This window comes from Macaca nemestrina, chromosome 2 (genome assembly GCF_043159975.1).
Source record: "Macaca nemestrina isolate mMacNem1 chromosome 2, mMacNem.hap1, whole genome shotgun sequence".
Taxonomy (NCBI): Eukaryota; Metazoa; Chordata; class Mammalia; order Primates; family Cercopithecidae; genus Macaca; species Macaca nemestrina.
The window spans coordinates 171,770,370-171,789,960 of NC_092126.1; the positions used below are offsets into that span (position 1 = coordinate 171,770,370).

Below are 19,591 nucleotides of genomic sequence, written 5' to 3' on the forward strand. Positions count from 1 at the left end.
CCATAAAATTTAATATGAAAAGCCTGTGCAGTTTAATTCTGACATGCTGACAACCAAGAATTAATGTGTAGTATTTAATTTGACTTTTATTTCTGACCATCGCTTTGAGCTCATTCTCTGGCACCAAGATCAAATGCCATTATTTATAGGTCTTAAACAAATAAGAGCCTAAAAAGGAAGTCACGTTCAGCAGAAACACTTTCTACACATTACCACCAGAACTTACTCAAACTAAAAAAATTTTCTTTTTCTCAGTTTAGTGGAGAACATGTTGAGTCAGGAAGAATGTGTTAAAGCTTATTTGCTTTTTCCTTCTCAAATTGGAATTTTATTTTTAGTTTTATTAGAATTTTATTTTTAGTTCAGTTCTAACTCACTCAGAATGGGAGAGGAAAGTAATGTGTATTTCCCAGAGGAAAAAAACACATAAACAGACAAACCAAAAACCCAACTACTATCCTGAATTCTAAAATCTGCAAGTGATTTTTCATACTTTCCCTAATAGATATCAGCCACCATTCAGGTTGTGATCCAAAATGTATACACAGGACCTCTTCCAAGATAAGTGCCAACTGTGCTTCACAGATAGCTTTCTCTGGCAGTGTGTGAGGCTACCCCCAGAAGAAAATTTTAGAAATTCCAATACATTTGTCAACAAGCAGTGCACTTGCATTGAAAACAATAGCAAGGCAAAGCGGGTGAGATGGATGGTTCTCATTCATCTGTTTAATAAACAGAAAAATGAAAAGAAATGAGGCAACCCTATTTGAATTTGCTTGAGCCATCCCTACAGGGCAGCAGTGGTAAAGAACTTCAGTATACTAAAAAAATTACTTAAAAAACACAATGGAATCAGAAAAGCAGAAAGGCCAACGAAAAAAGCAAACAAACAACTCACTCATCTCAAGTAGGATAAAGCTGCCAGGAACGTCGGCTCACAAATTATATGAGCTCTGCTTTCTCAGCATCAGCTGCCCAGTACCTGGCAGTTCTTAGTTTCTGACAATGTAAGATCTTAGGATTTTTCTCTAGTGCCACTGTCTCCAGGAACATGACACACAAATCCAAAACCACAGTAACCCATTCAACATTTAAATTCAATCTGGGACCACCACCTTGCCCATAAAAATTGCATCAGAATATAGTTTTCTTTTACCTTGGTCTTTTCACCAACAATGTTCTTTTCCAGTTCAGCTATTTTCCGGTTTAGATGATCCAAAATCTCCTTCTCCTTCATAAGTTCAGTTGTTTCAGATTTCTGTTCTCCATCCAAAAGAGCACATTCCATATCCAACTAAGGACATAAACCAAAGCTCAGAAGTGTTTCACCTTTGGGGATATTCTCAACTGACCACCCTAGAGATACATTTGCAACAGCTACAAATTTGTAAAAGTAATACTGTAGCAGCCAGATCGGGTGCCTGGGAACACTCCAGAGAGCCCATGTGAAATCAGGATTCCCATATAAGAAAGCTAGAGAGCCTAGAATATATTCACTAAAAGAACTAGTTATCTTATCACTTAACTTTTCTACTATAATCCCTCTTCGGCTCACTTCTCAAGGATATTTTGCCTATTTGCTTCGGCTCAAGATCAAGCACAAACCACCATGGGAGCAGTCACGTCTTTTTTTCTTTGTCCCTAGAGCATGGGAAGAGAAAGTTACCCCAGCCCAGCATGTGAGCTCTGCATTCCTCGCAATGCCAGCAGGAGGGGCTTCCAGCATCTCCACGCAAGACAACAGGTGAGCAGTCCCCTAACCACTTAAGGGCCTATTGGTATCATCTGTAAGGACAGACACACAGATCTTCCCTAGGCAGAATTACGTGCCCCTTCTCATGCCATGGGGGTAACATAAAAATTGCCACTGTCTTCTATTATGGTTATGCAATGTGTGTCTGTCTGCTCCCCGCTGGTTTCCAAACCTCTAGAAACCTGGATCTATTTTTGATCCGTGTGTGAATTTCATCATGGTGCCAATGTGATATCCAACTCACGGTAAAGCATGTTCAGAAAACATTTGCTGCATTTGACCTTGAAATGTAAATACAGGGCACCTCAGCTGACAGATCCTCTGTTAGGTCAGAAAGCACATACTAGTTAAGACAAAGTTGGTTGAAGATTCATAACGTACATTAAAGAGGGCTTAATATGTTTATCTCATCTGGTTGGAAAAAAAAAAAACAGAAAAAAAGGAATGTAGAAAAAGGGTATTTTTACTCTAAACGGGGAACCCACTGAATAAATGGGTTTGCTTATGTCTATGTATCTGGACTCCAAAGCCTGTGCCTGAATGAGCAGCAATATTTTTAGGCTAAAGGAAAGCAAGAAAAAAGGGAGGAGGGTAAAAAAGTTTACCTCTCTGTACGATTCATCCATCTGATCATTTATGTCTTTGATTTTTTGTTTAAGTTCCTCGAGGTTGTTCAGAATGACCATCCGGGTTTCTTCCATCGCAGCCAACTCCTGAGATCTCTGTTCTTCACTTATACCCTCTGGGGTCTGCGATTAATCAATACAGAAATGGATTATTCACACTTCAGTTCTAGAATTTCCTAACTTGACTTGTAAACCATCCACAGGTCTAGTGTTTCACAGTCTCCATGCCTGTGTAGATTTTAAAAGCATCCCTGAAATTGCACGCTTGGAGCTCTGATGTGTTTTTCCCACATTATGCCATCCTCAGCAGTTAGGCTCTCAGGGGAGTTCAGACAAACCAATTTCAATTCATCAGTGCATATCCTTTTGAAGCTAAAAGAACTAAGAGATTACACAGATAAGAAAGGTGTGGTACATAGAGATTGAGATGACTTTTCCAAAGTTATAGAGAAAGTTCAGCGTAACAGAGAACTAGAACTGACAGAAGACTTGTGGCATCTTCCTCTGGGATCCCTTGGGCATGATGCTATGGTCATTACAAGCACAATATTCTCTCCCATCTTCCAGGGGAGGACATCTCCTACAAAAGCCTCTTGAATCTCTAGGCATACTGTTCGGTCTTGCTGCTAGGGTTATCTGCAAATGAGCATTCAGGCTTATGTATTTCCTTCTCAACACAAGTTAGAAAAGCAAGGGCACATTACTTTGGGGAGCCATAAAATGACTTAAAACTACACACTCAGTATTAAATTAATTGATGCTTCGTTTTTGTGTTAGTGCACTATTTCCTCTCTTTGTCCTATAGACCTTCTTGCTATATAGCATGTAAGACAATCCCTAAAACAGGACACTGGCCACCATTCGTAAAATAATTTCATGGAAAAACTGGTTCATCGGCAAGAAATAAGAAAGTCAAGAAACAAATTAAGTGAGAGAGTGCGTAGTTACACTCCTGAATGGAGCGATGACAGATGCCCAGGGAAGAGGGCAATATTGTAGATCACACACATAGTCAAAATGTGACTGTTTATTGTTCAAGAAGAGAATGGAGTGAATTACAAATAGCCTCTTCTTTCTAGAATTTCAGGTTAGTTATCTTGGATATCACCTGGTAGAGACCAATCTTTCTATATACACTATATGTTAGTATGTTAGTATGAAAATATTATTTATTTAAATTATCCCTTTTTGAAAAAGTAGTTTTTTTGGATCAGCAAGTCAATAATTATACAGTTTCCCAATGAAAATTGAAAAAAGCAGCCCAGTTGAGTAAATTACTGAATATTTGTCACTAATTGTTAAAAAAAAACTTCGAATTAACCCTCCAAGAAAACCCATTAAGTTTAGTATACTTCACTAGGTTCACTTAATTTATTTGACAATTCTGATAATACATTTAAGAAGCCATCCATCATGTCATATTCTGTACTCTATTCACATTTATATTCTTTACTCTACTTTGTAGCTTTTTAAAGTGATTCAACGATTCAGCATTTAGTACCTCAGGTTTGTTAGGACGAAGGTAAGCAGCTTTTCCAAGCTTTGACATTTAGCCCTTTAATTGTCATCTTACATGCAATATATCTTATCAACTAATAAAACAACTGTTGACCTTTTTATCACAGACAATAAAGCTCATTGTCCTAATACTAAGGTGCCTGTTTTAAGCCGTGAGGAACGCCTGCAACAGTGAAATGGCATTCCAGAATCACTGTGAGTAATCCTGGCAGGAAAGCCTCACCAAGAGCAGTATCCTGTTGGGTCAAGATTACATATTAGGTTTCTACTTCCAACATGGCTTAAAGATACCTCTCTCACAGGTGGAAGCAAGGCATTAAGAAAAACACACAACAACAGAACAATCTGCAAAACTCTAAACTTTATAAGCATGTAGGGGGTAAAGATGGTTAATAGTGGGAATCACCTGCATAATTCAAAGTTTTTAGAAAGTTTATCACAATAGATATGTTTAATAATAGGCAACTTAAGAGTCTGTTTAGAGCAATAAATGCCATCTAGGAAATGTTTGTGTTTTTTTTTCTAAGTTATTTATAAGAAGCAAAATCTCCAGGAAGTATTCTAAAACCAAACGCTTTATGATAGAATGGGGGTGAGGACAATGTAATCTCATTTATTCACCAAAGAAAACCAATAGAAAGCCAAGGTGTGGTAGCCACTGAGTAGCTTTCAGTTTTACAGTGACAGAGAACATTGTAATTTTAAACATATGCCCTTCATTTTAATTTCTCTGGGAATTTTTTTTTCCAGTAATGGACAGGAATCTAACAGTGACGTGTTTTAATAAGCACATTACACGTGTATGTGCATCCTCTAATATGTTATCTTTGGGGAAACTGGATCCACACAGGAAAGAGGAGAGATGTTAGGGGAAACGACACTTTCTGCTTGCCCCTTTTTCACAGATTTCTTCTTAAAACCCTTTTGCAGCCAAAGGAGAGAGGGGTGCAAAGGACTCAAAAGCAGAAAGATGAGCCACTTTCCAGACAACTTTTACCTCAAGAGGTGGTTCAGAGGCCAACTAAAATTAGCATATTTCCAAAGTCATCTGCATCTGTAAGTGTTACATAAAGCAAGTTCTTGATCGGTAACTCTCAGGTTTCCTATATATCATTAAGATTGTTTTGTATAGTTAAGTCAACTTACAGTGTTTTTCACACTCCTCTCTTCTCCATTTATCCCTAAATCGATTATTAACATTGTACTTTGTTAGGCAAATACTCCAGTGTGGAAATTAATTGAAGAGAAAGAGCATGCGAAACAAATAGGAGGTTTTTTGTTTTTTGTTTTTAAAGAATTTCCTATCTGCTGTCTCAAGTTAATATCTAACTTCAGAAAGTAATAAGTAAAAAAAGTGTTTCTTGGAACCCATCAGCCTCCCTCACTCGTACTCTTTCTACGCTGCTGTGTGGTAACCTGGGTGTCCTTGATGTTTCCTGCCTCTAAAGGATGCAGAGTCTTACCTCTCTTGCAACAACAGATGCTGCACTAAGCTTCAGAGGCCTCCTATTCCACAATTATATGCTTGAGCAATTAAAAACATCTGCCAAGATCTGCTCATGTACACACCAACAGCATTCTTGTCATAGCCCTCTCCAGGAGGAAACCTGTCTTCCAAAAGATAGTCTTTAGAGAGAGCACGCAGCTTAATGTTCTTAACAAAAAACTCGCAGATCTCCATAAAGGAAGAGCTGTGAAAAGATTTAAAATCAAAAGGAAGCCAAGGGTTTCTAAAGAAGCCCAATGGCTGATGAGGACAGCTCAACTTTTCAAGTGATGGGTCATTTACTGTGCCTGAACAGCAACAACTTTTGATTCCTCCCTGCCCCAATTTTCTTCCCTATCCTGGTTTCTAACCAGGAATGTTCAGAATTACTCTCCATTGAGAATTAGTAAGGTAAACACGGTCACTAGCAAAAAGAAGGGATGGGTAGGGCTCAGTGGCTCACCCTTGTCATCCCAGCACTTTGGGAGGCCGAGGCAGGCGGATCACTTGAGGTCAGGAGTTCGAGACAGGCCTAGCCAACATGGTGAAACCTCCTCTCTACTAAAAATACAAAAATTAGCCGGGCATGGTGGCGTGCGCCTGTAGTCCCAGCTACTCGGGAGGCTGAGGCAGGAGAATCGCTTGAACTGGGAGGTAGAGGTTGCAGTGAGCCTCGATCGCACCATTGCACTCCAGGCTGGGTGACAGAGCGAGACTCTGTCTCAAAAAAAAAAAGAAAGAAAAAGATGGGATTGTTCTCCAACATGTATTCAACAGTCCAAAGTCCTGATGTGTATAATGGAAAAACTCACTACGTAGATAAGGATTTCTGACTAGGAACATTCAGTGTAAAAGTCTTGCTGTAGCTAAACAAACACACAAACTCCCCTGAACAATGTCCATGTGATAAATTACTGCCAGGATTTAGTACCATGACAGTATCTTTCTCTTCAACAGTCAACGTGTCCTTCTCTTACAGCAAAAGATTAACTAAAGAATCTCACAGTTGAACTTAATAGTAACTGTGAATTAAGCAAATCAATACATTAATCCTACTTATTCCTAAATAAGAAAATCCACCTCGTGAATACGGTATCTGCTTTTTCCTCCTATTTACTATTTTTGTTATTCTAATTTTAGTCTAATAAAATTTACATCTTTCATTGTAAGCTCCTTCAAATCATTATTAAAAGTGGAGAAATTTAAAACCTAAATTGTTGTAGAAAAAAATTCTTAACCTGTGTGAAAAAAACGTATTAACAAAAGATTTTGGGTCCTGTAGAAAAAGAAAAAGAAAAAAACATTTAAAAAGATTTTTCCTTAAACTCCATTTAATAAATCCTCAAAGGACAACTTTTTTTTTTTTTGAGACGGAGTCTTGCTCTGTCGCCCAGGCTGGCGTGCAGTGGCGCAATCTTGGCTCACTGCAAGCTCCGCCTCCCGGGTTCTCGCCATTTTCCTGCCTCAGCCGCCGGAGTAGCTGGGACTACAGGCTCCCGCGACCATGCCCGGGGAATTTTTTGTATTTTTAGTGGAGACGGGGTTTCACCATGTTAGCCAGGATGGTCTTGATCTCCTGACCTCATAATCCGCTCGCCTTGGCCTCCCAAAGTGCTGGGATTATAGGCATAAGCCAGGGCGCCCGGCCAATGACAACATTTTTAAACCAACATACACAACCAGAAGACTAGTACTTATGTGTACAAATAAATCTTTTATGTCCAAAAAATATAAATAAAGTCAAAATAAAGACTACTTATGATAAAAGGCTAATCTGCTTACCACAAACAGCTCTTACTACTCAGTAAAATACAAGACAAATAAAACAATTAAAAAAATGGGTGAAGAACATGAATAAGTGGGTCAAATTACAAATAGTAACTAAAAATATGAAAAGATCCCCAACTTGATGCAAAATTGAAGAAAAGCAAATTAAACTTCTATCAATTTGGCTAATTGAAAAATTTTGACAATATGCAACCTTGGCAAGTGTATGGAGAACAAGGTGTGCATATAAACTTAGTCAAAGTGTCACCTGGATATATAGGCTCTTTTTTTAATATGGTCTTTTGGAAGTACAGTTGGGAAATATTGAGTAAAATGGAAAATACACAAACTCTTTGACCCAGCAATTCCACTTTTAGTAAGTGATCCCACAGACACATTTGCAGAATTGTGCAAATATATATATGCTACAATATTTGCTGCATATGGATTTTATTAGCAAAAAAACCTGAAAATAAATGGTAGTTGCAAACAAAAGAAAAGCAATTGGTCATTAAAAAGAATGAGGTAGAGCTGTGTATACTAATATGGAAAGATGCCCAAGGCATTTAGTGAGGGAAGAAAAGTACAGAACACTATGTATGTGTGTCTGTCTATGCCTATAACAGCCACATATACACAGAAAATATTAGGAAGGCAGGTAAGATGATTTTAGCACCAGTTTTACATCTGCTTATTACTCAGGTGCACAACTGAAAGGGTGCAGGGAAAAGAGAAATGTTCTTTCTTTCTACTTTCTCTGCTGCTACATTTTTTTTACAGTGCAAATGTGTTACTTTATAGTAAACACCCTAATTTGCTGCACCTTGCTCAGCTAATGACCTCTTAAATTGAAACTTCACTGAAAACATCCTGGATAATCAGCATGATAAAATCACCAGTTTCCATGTCAAAGCATATGTACAGCCCTAGGCCTTAAATCCTAATGTCTTTGCTGGGCCAACATTACCTTTGGTAGGATACTTAGATAAGAGGATTCGCTGGAAGCTTTCGGAAAGGTGGAGGATGGTGGTGGCGGAGTCCGGGTGAGGTCGCTGAGTAGTTCATCATTCCTGGTGCTCCTGGGGGTAAAGAAGCTGGCACTGCTCTGAGTGAGACTCCCACAGCTTGCCAAGTCTGCATCAGGGAGGGAGTCTTTCCGGTGGCACCTGTATCTTGTGTCAGGGCTCAGGAGGGCTTCTTCAAACACAGACTCCTCATCAGAGAGCTGCAGCTTCTCAAGCTCCTTGTTGATTTTCTGCACATCTGCCACAGTGGTCCCAGTAGATAAGCGACTGTCAGGCTTTGTGTATTCAGCACAGAGACTGAGGATGGTCTCCAGACGCTGTCTCTCCTAGAACACAGAGAGGAGGGGGAGGTCAGGGGGTTTGTGAGAATGAACACAACTCCAAATAAAAAGACTGAAGAGGCTGGGACAACTGGTGCTGGCATTCCTTACATAAACCCACAAACACTTAGCTGGTGATGATTTTCATAATCTTTGACTGATGCATTTAAAGATCCAGGTGAAATGGGGTTTAACAATGCCCAACTTGCCTGCCAAACTCAATTCTGGCTTCTACTCTCTCCCCTTTATTGGTATATCACAGGCTGGCCCTAGCACACATCAGCACTCAGTAAGCGTTTTCATGACTTATCAATTCCCCCAGGTTTCTGAAGGGTGAGGTTAGGGAGAAAGACAAGGTCTTACTCTGTCCCACAGGCTGGAGTTCAGTGGCACAATCATAGCTCACTTTAACTCCTGGACTCAAGTGATCCTCCTGCCTCAGCCTCCCAAAAGTCGCTGAGATTACAGGCACGTGCCATTGCACCAAACTCATTTTTTTTTTTAAACCTCCATTTCCTGTCTATCCTCCTTCCCACCCTCTACTTATCTACCTTCAACAATATCTAGCTTTTTCATCACTACTGACTTAATATTTGTGCTTAAAATTAATTCTCTAACTTCCTAAATATTATCCTACTGTTAGACTGTGTGCTAGACCCACAAAGACAAAAACAGCTACTTACTGAATCTTTTAATTTAAAAGACTTATCTATGTCTTCAATTTTTTTTCTTGAAAATTTTGAAAATTTTCAAAACTTTTTAATGCCTGGTCACCATATAATGGTCTTTCTCTACTAATTTCTTATATAATTAAAATTGTAAAAAAGATAGAATGTTGCACTAAAATGAAGAACATTTCACATTAAGTCCAGATAGACTCGGATGTAACTCAAATTCAGAGGTCATTAAATCTTTGATTAATTTAGCTAGAAAATAAAATTTGTTTTTTAAAAATAAATACATAGGCCATTGATGTCTATAACATTACTACAATCTTACCAGACTCCCCATGCAACAGATAGATATTTATGATTTTGAACTTTAAGTTAATTATATAGTTTGTGAGCAACAGGATATAATTTACGAAATGCTTCTCTGCTTCTCATAAACCTAGACAGCATTGCTTAAGGTAGGAAATCTCAACATCTTTACCTTTCACGTTAATTCCAAGGCCAAAGTGAAAAAAGAACTAAAAACAAAAACCATCTGTTGTGATCACATTTACCACACTGAGAGGAGGCTTCACATGTTCTCCATAGAAAAACATTTTCCAAACTGCTTATCAGCAATAAAGCAGAAAAATATTAAGCATCACTGGACTGCTGTTCTCATTTCAATTGCAGCTAATTTGTAAAGACAAACTTATAAGATAATTAGCTTTTTATTAGTTGATGCTATTAACAAGTAGAAAAGTCAAATAGAAGAGACCAACATAACTCCTTAGGTTCCATTAAATACATTACTTAAATGACAAGACAGATATTTAAGGTGTATCTGACTTACATTTGCCCTTTAAAGTAATCCCCCAACAAAAAAATAAAAGAGCAATAGCTTCATCAAAAGGACTAATAAACTAGTTCCTACAAGCTCGCACCTCCCTTTCACTGCCTGAACTTCTGGACTCCAGCTGCAGCTCCATCCTCATGGCCTCTTCCCACGGCAGGCACTCATAGCTACACACTCTCATCTTGGGCTCTTCCGCACCCTGTCCATCCAGGAGCCCTGGTACTTATTTATCTCTGCAGTTTCTACCAGCTGCCAAGCCCTGCCCACCTCAGCTTTATAGGGAGGAAGCGGGGGTGGGGTGGGGGGAACATAGCCTTCATTGCCTTATTTTAAACTTCTCCAACAATCTGGAAAAGTCTACAGGGGCATACGCAAAAACAACCTCCAAGAGCATACGTAAGGAGAGGGAGAGGGACAAGATGCTGCATTTTACTTCTCAATAGCGTCTATATTAGAGGCGAGTCTCTAAAGAAAAGTTCTTTTTCTGCCACTTAGGTAATTAAGTTGAAGCATCTAAACTCAGTCTTTCCTAATCTTTTTAGTATAACATGTATACATTAGCCTTGGCATAAACATTTGAGATTATCTGAAAGTTGTCCATTTCCAATTACCTGGGCACTAAGGTGTGGTGTTCAAAAGCATGAAAGATATTTCTGTCTCGCCTGGAATACATAGAAAAATTCCTCCCACATGGCCTTCCCAAAATAGTTTCTTTTTCTGCCAGTGGTATTGCTTAATTCCAAAGGGAATAAATGATCCCAGCCTTAAGATGAATGCTATTTCAGACAGTGAAACGCAGTATTCAAAGGCTTGTGCACAGGAAGTTTGGTCTACTGGTATGTGTTTCTCTCTATTCTTATCACCCCATTCACAGCCAATCTGTCCAAGTTTGAATTACTGACATAGGCAGCATTGCTGCCCACGAGTTTAAAAGAAATCCAGGTTGCGCTGAGACACATTGGCCCTATACAAGCTGCACCAAAGAAAAACAAACTGATGTCCAAAGTGCGTCAGAAGAAAGTCTGTAAGGCATTTCAGAAAGCATTACAAGAAGCCTTTAAAGGAAAACTCTGAACAGAAATTACTCTCATAATTCTCCCTTCAGCCTTCTGCACTCTGGAGTCTTCTTCCTTCCATCATGCCAATAGCCTCCAACCTGTATGACCCAAATCCAGAACGACCATTCCAGACCAGAACCTTTCAAGAATCAGAGGGCACTGTTAATAATTATGCTGGAACCTCAAATGCAAACTGGGATTGGTCCTGGCAAACTGTGATGTCCGTCTCCCCACTTAAAACCAAACTTTCTTTGAAGCTTCACCTAATAACCTGCTATTTAATAAGTCGAGAGGCTGGCTGCCCTGAGATTTCCAAATCCTACCCACCTTTCCAAACCAGCAATCTTGTTCATTCTCTTGAAAAGTCACAAGTACAGAGTCTACATACCTTAATGGTCCAAAATATCAGTGCTAAGAATTTAGAAAATAGGTCATCTTGAATCAAATTATTTTACATACATTTTTATTTTTTTCGCCCTTCCCATTTCTCCTTTTCTTCATCTCTATCTCCCATATATATCAAAGGAAGTGTTGAAGGAGACACAAGATTTTAGACAGTATACCTGAAGAAAACTGTGTGTAGTTTTTCACTTAGAGGTTAAAGGGGGAAAAAAAGGTGATGGGCTAGGGGTAAGTTTTTTGACCTCTGAGCTTTTTTCCATCTTTAGAGGAATGTGTGTGACATTGTTCCCACTGCAGATTCACAGCCCTCAGGAGAGGGTACCATCCATCTCTCATACCCATCCAGGGCCCTTGTAACTAACACCAACTAGTCTAGGTCACAGGATGGTACACATACTGCACAAATACATACATTATGCAGAAAACCAACCGCTGACACTTAAGCACAGGTGAAATCTTTGCTAAAAACCTTTTGTTATAACTAAGTATGTTGGGTCACGTATTACTTAAAATAAAAGGTCAACCTTTAATTTTTAGATATAATTTAGTTGAAATGGGATTTTTTTTAGAAGGACCTACTGCAACTGGTGTGACCATATGTTTATTGCGGCTCTATTCACAGTAGCAAGGACTTGGAACCAACCCAAATGTCCATCAATGATAGACGGGATTAAGAAAATGTGGCACATATATACCATGGAATACTATGCAGCCATAAAAAAGGATGAGTTCATGTCCTTTGTAGGGACATGGATGAAGCTGGAAACCATCATTCTCAGCAAACCATCACAAGAACAGAAAACCAAACACCGCATGTTCTCACTCATAGGTGGGAATCGAACAATGAGAACACTTGGACTCGGGAAGGGGAACATCACACACCGGTGTCTGTCGTGGGGTGGGGGGAGGGGGGAGGGGGGAGGAATAGCATTAGGAGATATACCTAATGTAAATGACGAGTTGATGGGTGCAGCACACCAACATGGCACAAGTATACATATATAACAAACCTGCACGCTGTGCCCATGTACCCTAGAACTTAAAGTATAATAAAAAAAAATACATTCAATAACTGGTGTGACTTGATTTCTCTCTTCTGTTAGCCCCAGGACTTCAATGTCTCCATAACCTTCAGTTCAACAAAGGTCTACTAACTTACTTATTGTCTAGTAGCATGCTGGGGATCCATAAATGAAAAAAGATGGCAAGATGAAAAATTTTTTCTTTTTTTTCCTGAGACAAAGTCTGTCAGTGTCACCCAGGCTAGAGCACAGTGGTGCACTCATAGCTCACTGTAAGCCTCGACTTCCTGGACTCAAGGGATCTTCCTACCTCAGCCTCCAGAGTAGCTAGGACTCCAGGCATGCAACCTTGCCCAGCTAATTTTTTAATTTTTTAGAAGAAAGACGGTGTCTTGCTATGTTGCACAGGCTGGTCTCAAGCTCCTGGACTCAGGCAATCCTCCTCTCACCTTTGCCTCTCACATGACACACTGCACACAGCAAAACATAGCATTTCTACCCTCAGTTCTTTAATAGGAGGCACAAATAGGTGATCAGTTATAAAAGCAGTGACAACAGAAGTTTATAGACAACCTATGAGTTCAGATGGAGAAACAGTACACAAAAATTACAGAAAAACAAATTTGAGTCCTCAAGGATAAATATGCGTCTGTCTGGTCTACTGGGACACTGGGTTGGGCAGGGCATTTCCACAAAAGCACCACAGAAGCAAAGGCATAGAGCTGTGGCATATCATGGTATGCTCAGAGATAAACCACTAGTATGTGGCTAGAGAGATGGGGTCTTTTGGGGGAAGAGGGATGAGGTACCTGCACAGAAATGGGCCACATGTCTTCCTCTTAGGGATTAAAACAGCCCTAAAGTAAGTTTTGGAAACAACAAGAGTCAGGAACCCTGGTCTAAAAGTGAGTGGCGGAATGAGAAAAGCTGGTGCTGACAGCCAGTATGCAGACTTTCCAGGATTCCATGTACAAACCCTGATGTTTCAATTAGGTAATGACAGAAAGGAGGGAAAACAGAAGCAATGGCTCAAAGTCGGTTATATGGGTCTGTCTGTTTTAGAGATAAATCCTTGAGGGTAGTAACTGGGCTATTACGATCAGTTCACCTCTTTCTGGACACAGGGTAAGATGGCTCCTCTCTTCCTCACCCTCAAACTGGATATGGCCCTCAGACTTGTACCGGCCAATGAAGTGTGAAAAGCAAGGTGTATCACTTCTGCATGAACAACAGCCAGGGCACGATTCGTCGCATGCCGTGCTCTAACATGGCACAGTGGCTCTCCGGATGGAGTTGGTTCCATCGGGGCTGGGCGCAAAGTGAGGAAATGTGGAGCAGAGGCCTCTTTTAGCCCATACTAGTCCTGGAGTGTAAGAAAGAAATAGACCTGCATTTAAGTCTTGGAGATAATTTTTTAAATTTTATTAATGGACTTCTACATTATGACTAATAAACCATGTACAATTTCAGGCAGAACACTTTTCTAAAACTTAGAGATGAGGGACTCAGGCATCCTACTAAAGAAAGCTCAGTTACTTATTGGGTAATAAATAATTTGTCTTTGCCCAAAGAGAGGTCTGACCTTTGCCGTTGGCGTCTGGGAGATAATCTATGTTGTACTCAACTGCAGTGTCTTTGTTTAGGGTAGAGTGGGCCACATGTGACGATCTCAGGGTATAGCTGGCCACTCCAGAAAGACCAATTATGTGATTTAGTGTGGGGGCCTTGGGTCATGGGGTATCAGTCAACCTGGAGACTGAAATTAACCATGTGGGAAACTGATCAATCAGTAATGCTTATGTGATGAAGTCTCAATAAAAACTACAGCAGGGCCGGGCGTGGTGGCTCACGCCTGTAATCGAAGCACTTTGGGAGGCCAAGGCGGACGGATCACAAGGTCAGGAGTTTGAGACCAGTCTGACCAACATGGTGAAACCCTGTCTCTACTAAAAATACAAAAATTAGCCGGGCGTGGTGGCAGGCGCCCGTAATGCCAGCTACTCAGGAGGCTGAGGCAGGAGAATCACTTGAACCTGGGAGGTGGAGGTTGCAGTGAGCTGATATCGCACCACTGCACTTCCAGCCTGGGAGACAGAGCAAGACTCTATCTCAAAAACAAACAAACAAACAAACAAACAAAACTACGGCAAAACCCCATCTCTACAAAAAATGCAAAAATTAACCAGGCGTGGTGGCTGACGCCTGTAGTCCCAGCTACTTGGGAGGCTGAGGCTGTAGGATCACTTAAGCCCAGGAGGCAGAGGTTGCAGTGAGCCGATATAGCACCACTGCACTCTAGCCTGAGAGACAGAGGGAAACCCTGTCTCAAAAAAAAAAAAAAAAACAGAAAAAAATAGCTGGGCATGGTGGCTCACGCCCATAGTCCCAAAACTTTGGAAGGTTGAGGCGTGTGGATCACCAGAGGTCAGGAGTTTGAGATCAGCCTAATATGGTTAAACCCTGTATCTACTAAAAATACAAAAATTAGCCGGGAGTGGTGGTGGCCGCCTGCAGTCCCAGCTACTCGGGAGGGTGAGACAGGAGAACTGCTTGAACCCAGGAGGCAAAGGTTACAGTGAGCCCAGTCGTGCTACTACACTCCAACTTGGGCAACAAAGCAAGACTCTCAAAAGATAAACAAACAAAGAACCTGTGGGTACTACAGCTTGGGTAAGCCTCCCTATCATGTGCACACTATCACTTACCAATGCTTAATGCTGGTAGAATAACACATTCTGACCTCCAGGAAAAAGGACATGGAAGTGTTGCCTTTGGAACTCTTTGGACTCTGCCCTGTGTGTCTCTTTCTTCAGCTAATCTTTATCTGTATCCTTTCTCTATAGTGAAACGTAACCGTGCTTATAATAGCTGTCAATGGGTTTTGTGAGCCTTTTTAGTGAATTATCGAATCTGAGGGTGGTCTAGGAAACCCCAGAACTTGCGGTTGGTGTCAGATGTGGGGGAAATCTTGTGTGGAGACACTGCTCTTCAGCCTTGTCACTGGCTTTCACATTTACACAAACATTGCCTTAGTATTTTTTTTTTTTTAATCAGTTTAGGACAAATGATCTCATTTGTATATAAAAGTAAGGGGTTTTTATCATTTGGTTTTTCAAATTATCTTTATGGAAGTCAGTTCAAAGTCTGGCTTCTCAGCCAGACATTATTTTATTTTATACACTGGCTGGGAAGTTTGCCTTCAGGCTTGTGGTCAGGAAAACACTTTACTCTGCTACTCTTAGTTTAAACAGTGTACGCGTGTATGTGTGCACCACCAGTAGGGCTGAGCTGGAAAGAGGAAACGAAAGTGTAATGGCTTTGTGTGACTATGTCTGCTCTGGAGGCAACTGTAAGTTATTGGAGAATGTGACAGCCACTAACCAACATTTGTTATGTGCAGATTACTATTGACATTTTGTATGCTATATGCCTATTCTCCTGAAGAATAATAGATAACTGTACTGAGAGTGAGACATATGTGAATAACTAGGACAGCATTTACCACTCATTGATGTTCAATACCCACTTCTCAAACACGCTCAATACACTTACATACACAAACACACTGCCTAAGGAGACCAAGGCCATTCTGCTTAAATTCCCTAGACTGCCCTCCTCTATCTTTGTCCATCTAGTCCTCCTTTCTTCAATGTACTATAGTGGCTAAATGCATGAACTCTGGAGCCAGACCACTTAGGTCTGAATCTGGGTTCTGTAGCTACCTGTGTGACCCTGGCCAAGCTATTTAGCTTCTTTGTGTCTCCGTTTCCTCATGTATAAAACAGGATTACTAGAATATCTACCTTCTTGGGTTATCATGAGGATTTTTATATATGAATGCATACAGTTATGTGTCGCTTAACAATGGGGATATGCTCTAAGAAATGCAAGGTTAGGCTGTTTCATTTTTGTGCAAACATCAGGGTGTACTTACTCAAACCTATATAGTATTAGCCTACTACATACCTAGCCTATATTGTATAGTCTATTGCGCCTGGGCTACAAACTTGCAAAGCATGTTACTGCACTGAACATTGTAGGCAATTGTAACACCATGGTAAGTACTTCTGATCTAAACAGACCTAAACATAGAAACTACACTAGAAATATGGTATTACAACCTTATAGGACCACTATCATATTTGTGGCCCATCATTGACCAAAATATCTGTACACATAACAACATTCCAGTTAACAAAGTGCTACATATACAAAAGTAGTCCCATAAAATTATAATGGGTGTCATCTGCCATTCTCTAACCCGAAAAACATAAAGGAAAAAAAAGATTATAATGGAGCTGAAAAATTCCTATTTTTTAATGACATAATAGCTGTTGTAACATCATAGTGCAACATATTACTCATGCGCTTGTGGTGATGCTGATGTAAACAAACCTAATGCAAAACATGTTGAGGAATCCCTAGCTTACCCATGGGGTGACCCTCCCAAAGGTAGCTCAGACTTTTAAGGCTGGGTACGGTGGTTCATGCCTATAATCTCAGCACTTTGGGAGGCCAAGGCGGTGGATCACTTGAGGCCAGGAGTTTGAGACCAGCCTGGCCAACATGGTGAAACTGTGTCTCTACCAGAAATACAAAAATGAGCTGGGCGAGGTGGCACACACCTGCAGTCCCAGCTACTTGGGAGGCTGAGGTGGAGGGATCGCTTGAGCCTGAGAGGCAGAGATTACAGTGAGCCGAGATCACACCACTGCACTCCAGCCTGTGTGACAGTGAGACACTGTCTCAAATAAATAAATGACTTAAAAAAAAACAGAAAGCCAATCTCTTCACACATTACATCAGACCCCAAGTGAAAGGGTTACTGTCTACTTTAGAATTCTCACACGTTTAAATGATTCCCACCTATCCCCAGAGCAAAATAGTCAACAGCAGTTAGCTAAAACTCGCAGAGTGCTTGCTGAGTGCCAGACACAATCCCCATCTTTTTTTTAATTTTTATTTTTCGTAACTTTGTGGGAGTGGTTTTATCTAATCCCCATTTAACAGATGAGGAAAGTGAGGCACAGAGAGATTTAGAAACCTAATTAGAGAGCCCACTCTCATGCAACTAGTGGCCAGTGTAGATAATAGGAAAACTCATTGCTGTTCTCTTTCACAATATACTTTTGCAAGATGATGAAATCGTCCAATAGTGCATTTCTCAGCAACACATTCCCATCGTTAAGCAATGCATGACTGTTCATATATGACACTTAGAATGGTGTCTGGGACACAGTAAACAGCATGAGCATTAGCTCAGTTATCTGAGGAGAGTCTCAGTCTTTCCAACAGGAAGCCCTCTGCCCTGCACCACTGCACCCTGTTCCCACGGTCCTGTGGCTTTGCTCTATTGATTACTCCTTCTCCTACACCTTTTCCTCTCTAGTGATTCCTTCTCCTCTGTCTGAAAATGTACTCAAGTCCCTCTCTCCCCTCAAAATAAACAAAAAGCAATCTTGATCAGATTATCCAGTAGATCTACCCTTCTACTTCCCTACTTCCCCACTCACCCCCACCACACCCACACTCGCAATCTCCAAGAAGCTGCTAATGCTCAGCACTTCCATCTCCACTCATTCCCAGCGCTTTGCAATCTGGGGCAGCATGGTCCTGCCTTTATGCAGATTGGACGCCCTGAAGGGGCATTTCGCACTTTCCCCAGGAAAATTAGAAGTAAAATGACCAGAAATAAGCGAAACGCTTAGAAATAAAGATATCAGGACTACAGTAGGCTCGGTGCCTCTCTCTGTCATCTTATTATTTTAATGATTTGTGGAATAAATTGACTTCTTACCTCCACAGAACTCTTGGACTTTTTTTTTTTTTTTTTCTTTTTTTTGAGACAGGGTCTCACTCTGTCACCCAGGCTGTAGTGTAGTGTTGCAATCTCGGCTCACTGTAACCCCCGCCTCCTCTTGGGTTCAAGCAATTCTCCCACCTCAGCCTCCCATGTAGCTGGGATTATAGGTGCCTGCCACCACACCCGACTAATTTTTATATTTTTAGTAGAAATGGGGTTTTGCCATCTTGGCCAGGCTGGTCTCGAACTCCTCACCTCAAGTGATCTGCCTGCCTCGGCCTCCCAAAGTGCTGGGATTACAGGTGTGGGCCACTGTGTCCAGCTGGACTTTAAGAGCAGAATCTGTATATCAGATTAAGTAGAAAGAATACAGAATTGGATTTGAAGTTCTGACATTTACCAGACCTATAACACAGTTATGATTTTTTTTAATCAAGTTCAACCTTTCAAGCCTCAATTACAATGGTCTATAAAACAGAGATGAGAAGATTAGGACCTCCCCTTGGGATCCTGGAAGAATTCAGTAAGGAACTGTGTGTGAGAACATGTGATGCACTATGTACTTTCAAGTCTAAAGGCGGTGCCAGTCTTGAAGTAGGTGCTCGCTGTTTGTCAGTCATGGTTAGGATGGTTTCTGTCAAAAGCATGAAGTGAACTAGATAATTATCTTGTAGACCCTGAGGGACCATCTCTAGTACTGATTAACAAGCACACCTAAAAACTAAACCCAATTATTTTCAGGGAAAGGAAATACAGGAAAAATATGTTGTTAGGCAGCCAAATGTCTCCCTGAAAAATCTGTGGGGTTTCTTCGGCTATCTAGATGGACAGAGAATTCCCTCAGGGCCACCAACTCCCTGCCCTGTGGTCCACCTGCCTCTGCCCCTGGCAACAGAGCTCTGTCCAGTTGCCATAGTAACCTGGGGAAAAAGGCATCTTGTCATTTGGTCCTCCCACGCTCACCACTACAGAGCAACATATATTCCCTCCAGCATACTAAGTCCAGTGGAGTAGCTTCTAGAAAGAACTACCCTCCAAAGAATCCATTGTCTTATTAAGGACACATATTTCACCCTTGACATAAAACCCAGGCTTCTATTCACATTGCCCCTGGCTCCACCTTAAACTTCAGAGACATGGGTGTCCCCACCTTACTGAGGGCCCGCATCATTCAAATACCTGAGGAACTTTTCTCATATTCTGCCTTACTCATACTTAGAAGAAGAAATTTAGTTCTTTTATTCTTATCTCATGAACCAATTCCTCACCTGCGTTTTTAAAAATTATTATCACACACAAAAAAAT

At 40.7% G+C, this 19,591-nt stretch overlaps 1 protein-coding gene across 17 annotated transcripts in view; it reads right to left on the bottom strand.

The window, feature by feature from the left end:
* Window positions 1-19,591, bottom strand: part of LOC105470413 (pleckstrin homology like domain family B member 2) — a 234,215-nt gene that overhangs the window by 55,427 nt on the left and 159,197 nt on the right. For 16 of the 17 annotated variants that reach the window (XM_071092441.1, XM_071092438.1, XM_011722396.3 and 13 more), the window contains 3 exons: window positions 8,118-8,501; window positions 2,359-2,502; window positions 1,157-1,294 (listed from right to left, as the gene is read on the bottom strand). In XM_071092441.1, the coding sequence (XP_070948542.1) occupies window positions 1,157-1,294; window positions 2,359-2,502; window positions 8,118-8,501 (666 nt within the window). Of the gene's footprint in view, window positions 1-1,156; window positions 1,295-2,358; window positions 2,503-8,117; window positions 8,502-10,089; window positions 10,350-19,591 lie in introns of those variants that run through there. The other variant, XM_011722397.3, reaches the window with a different exon arrangement.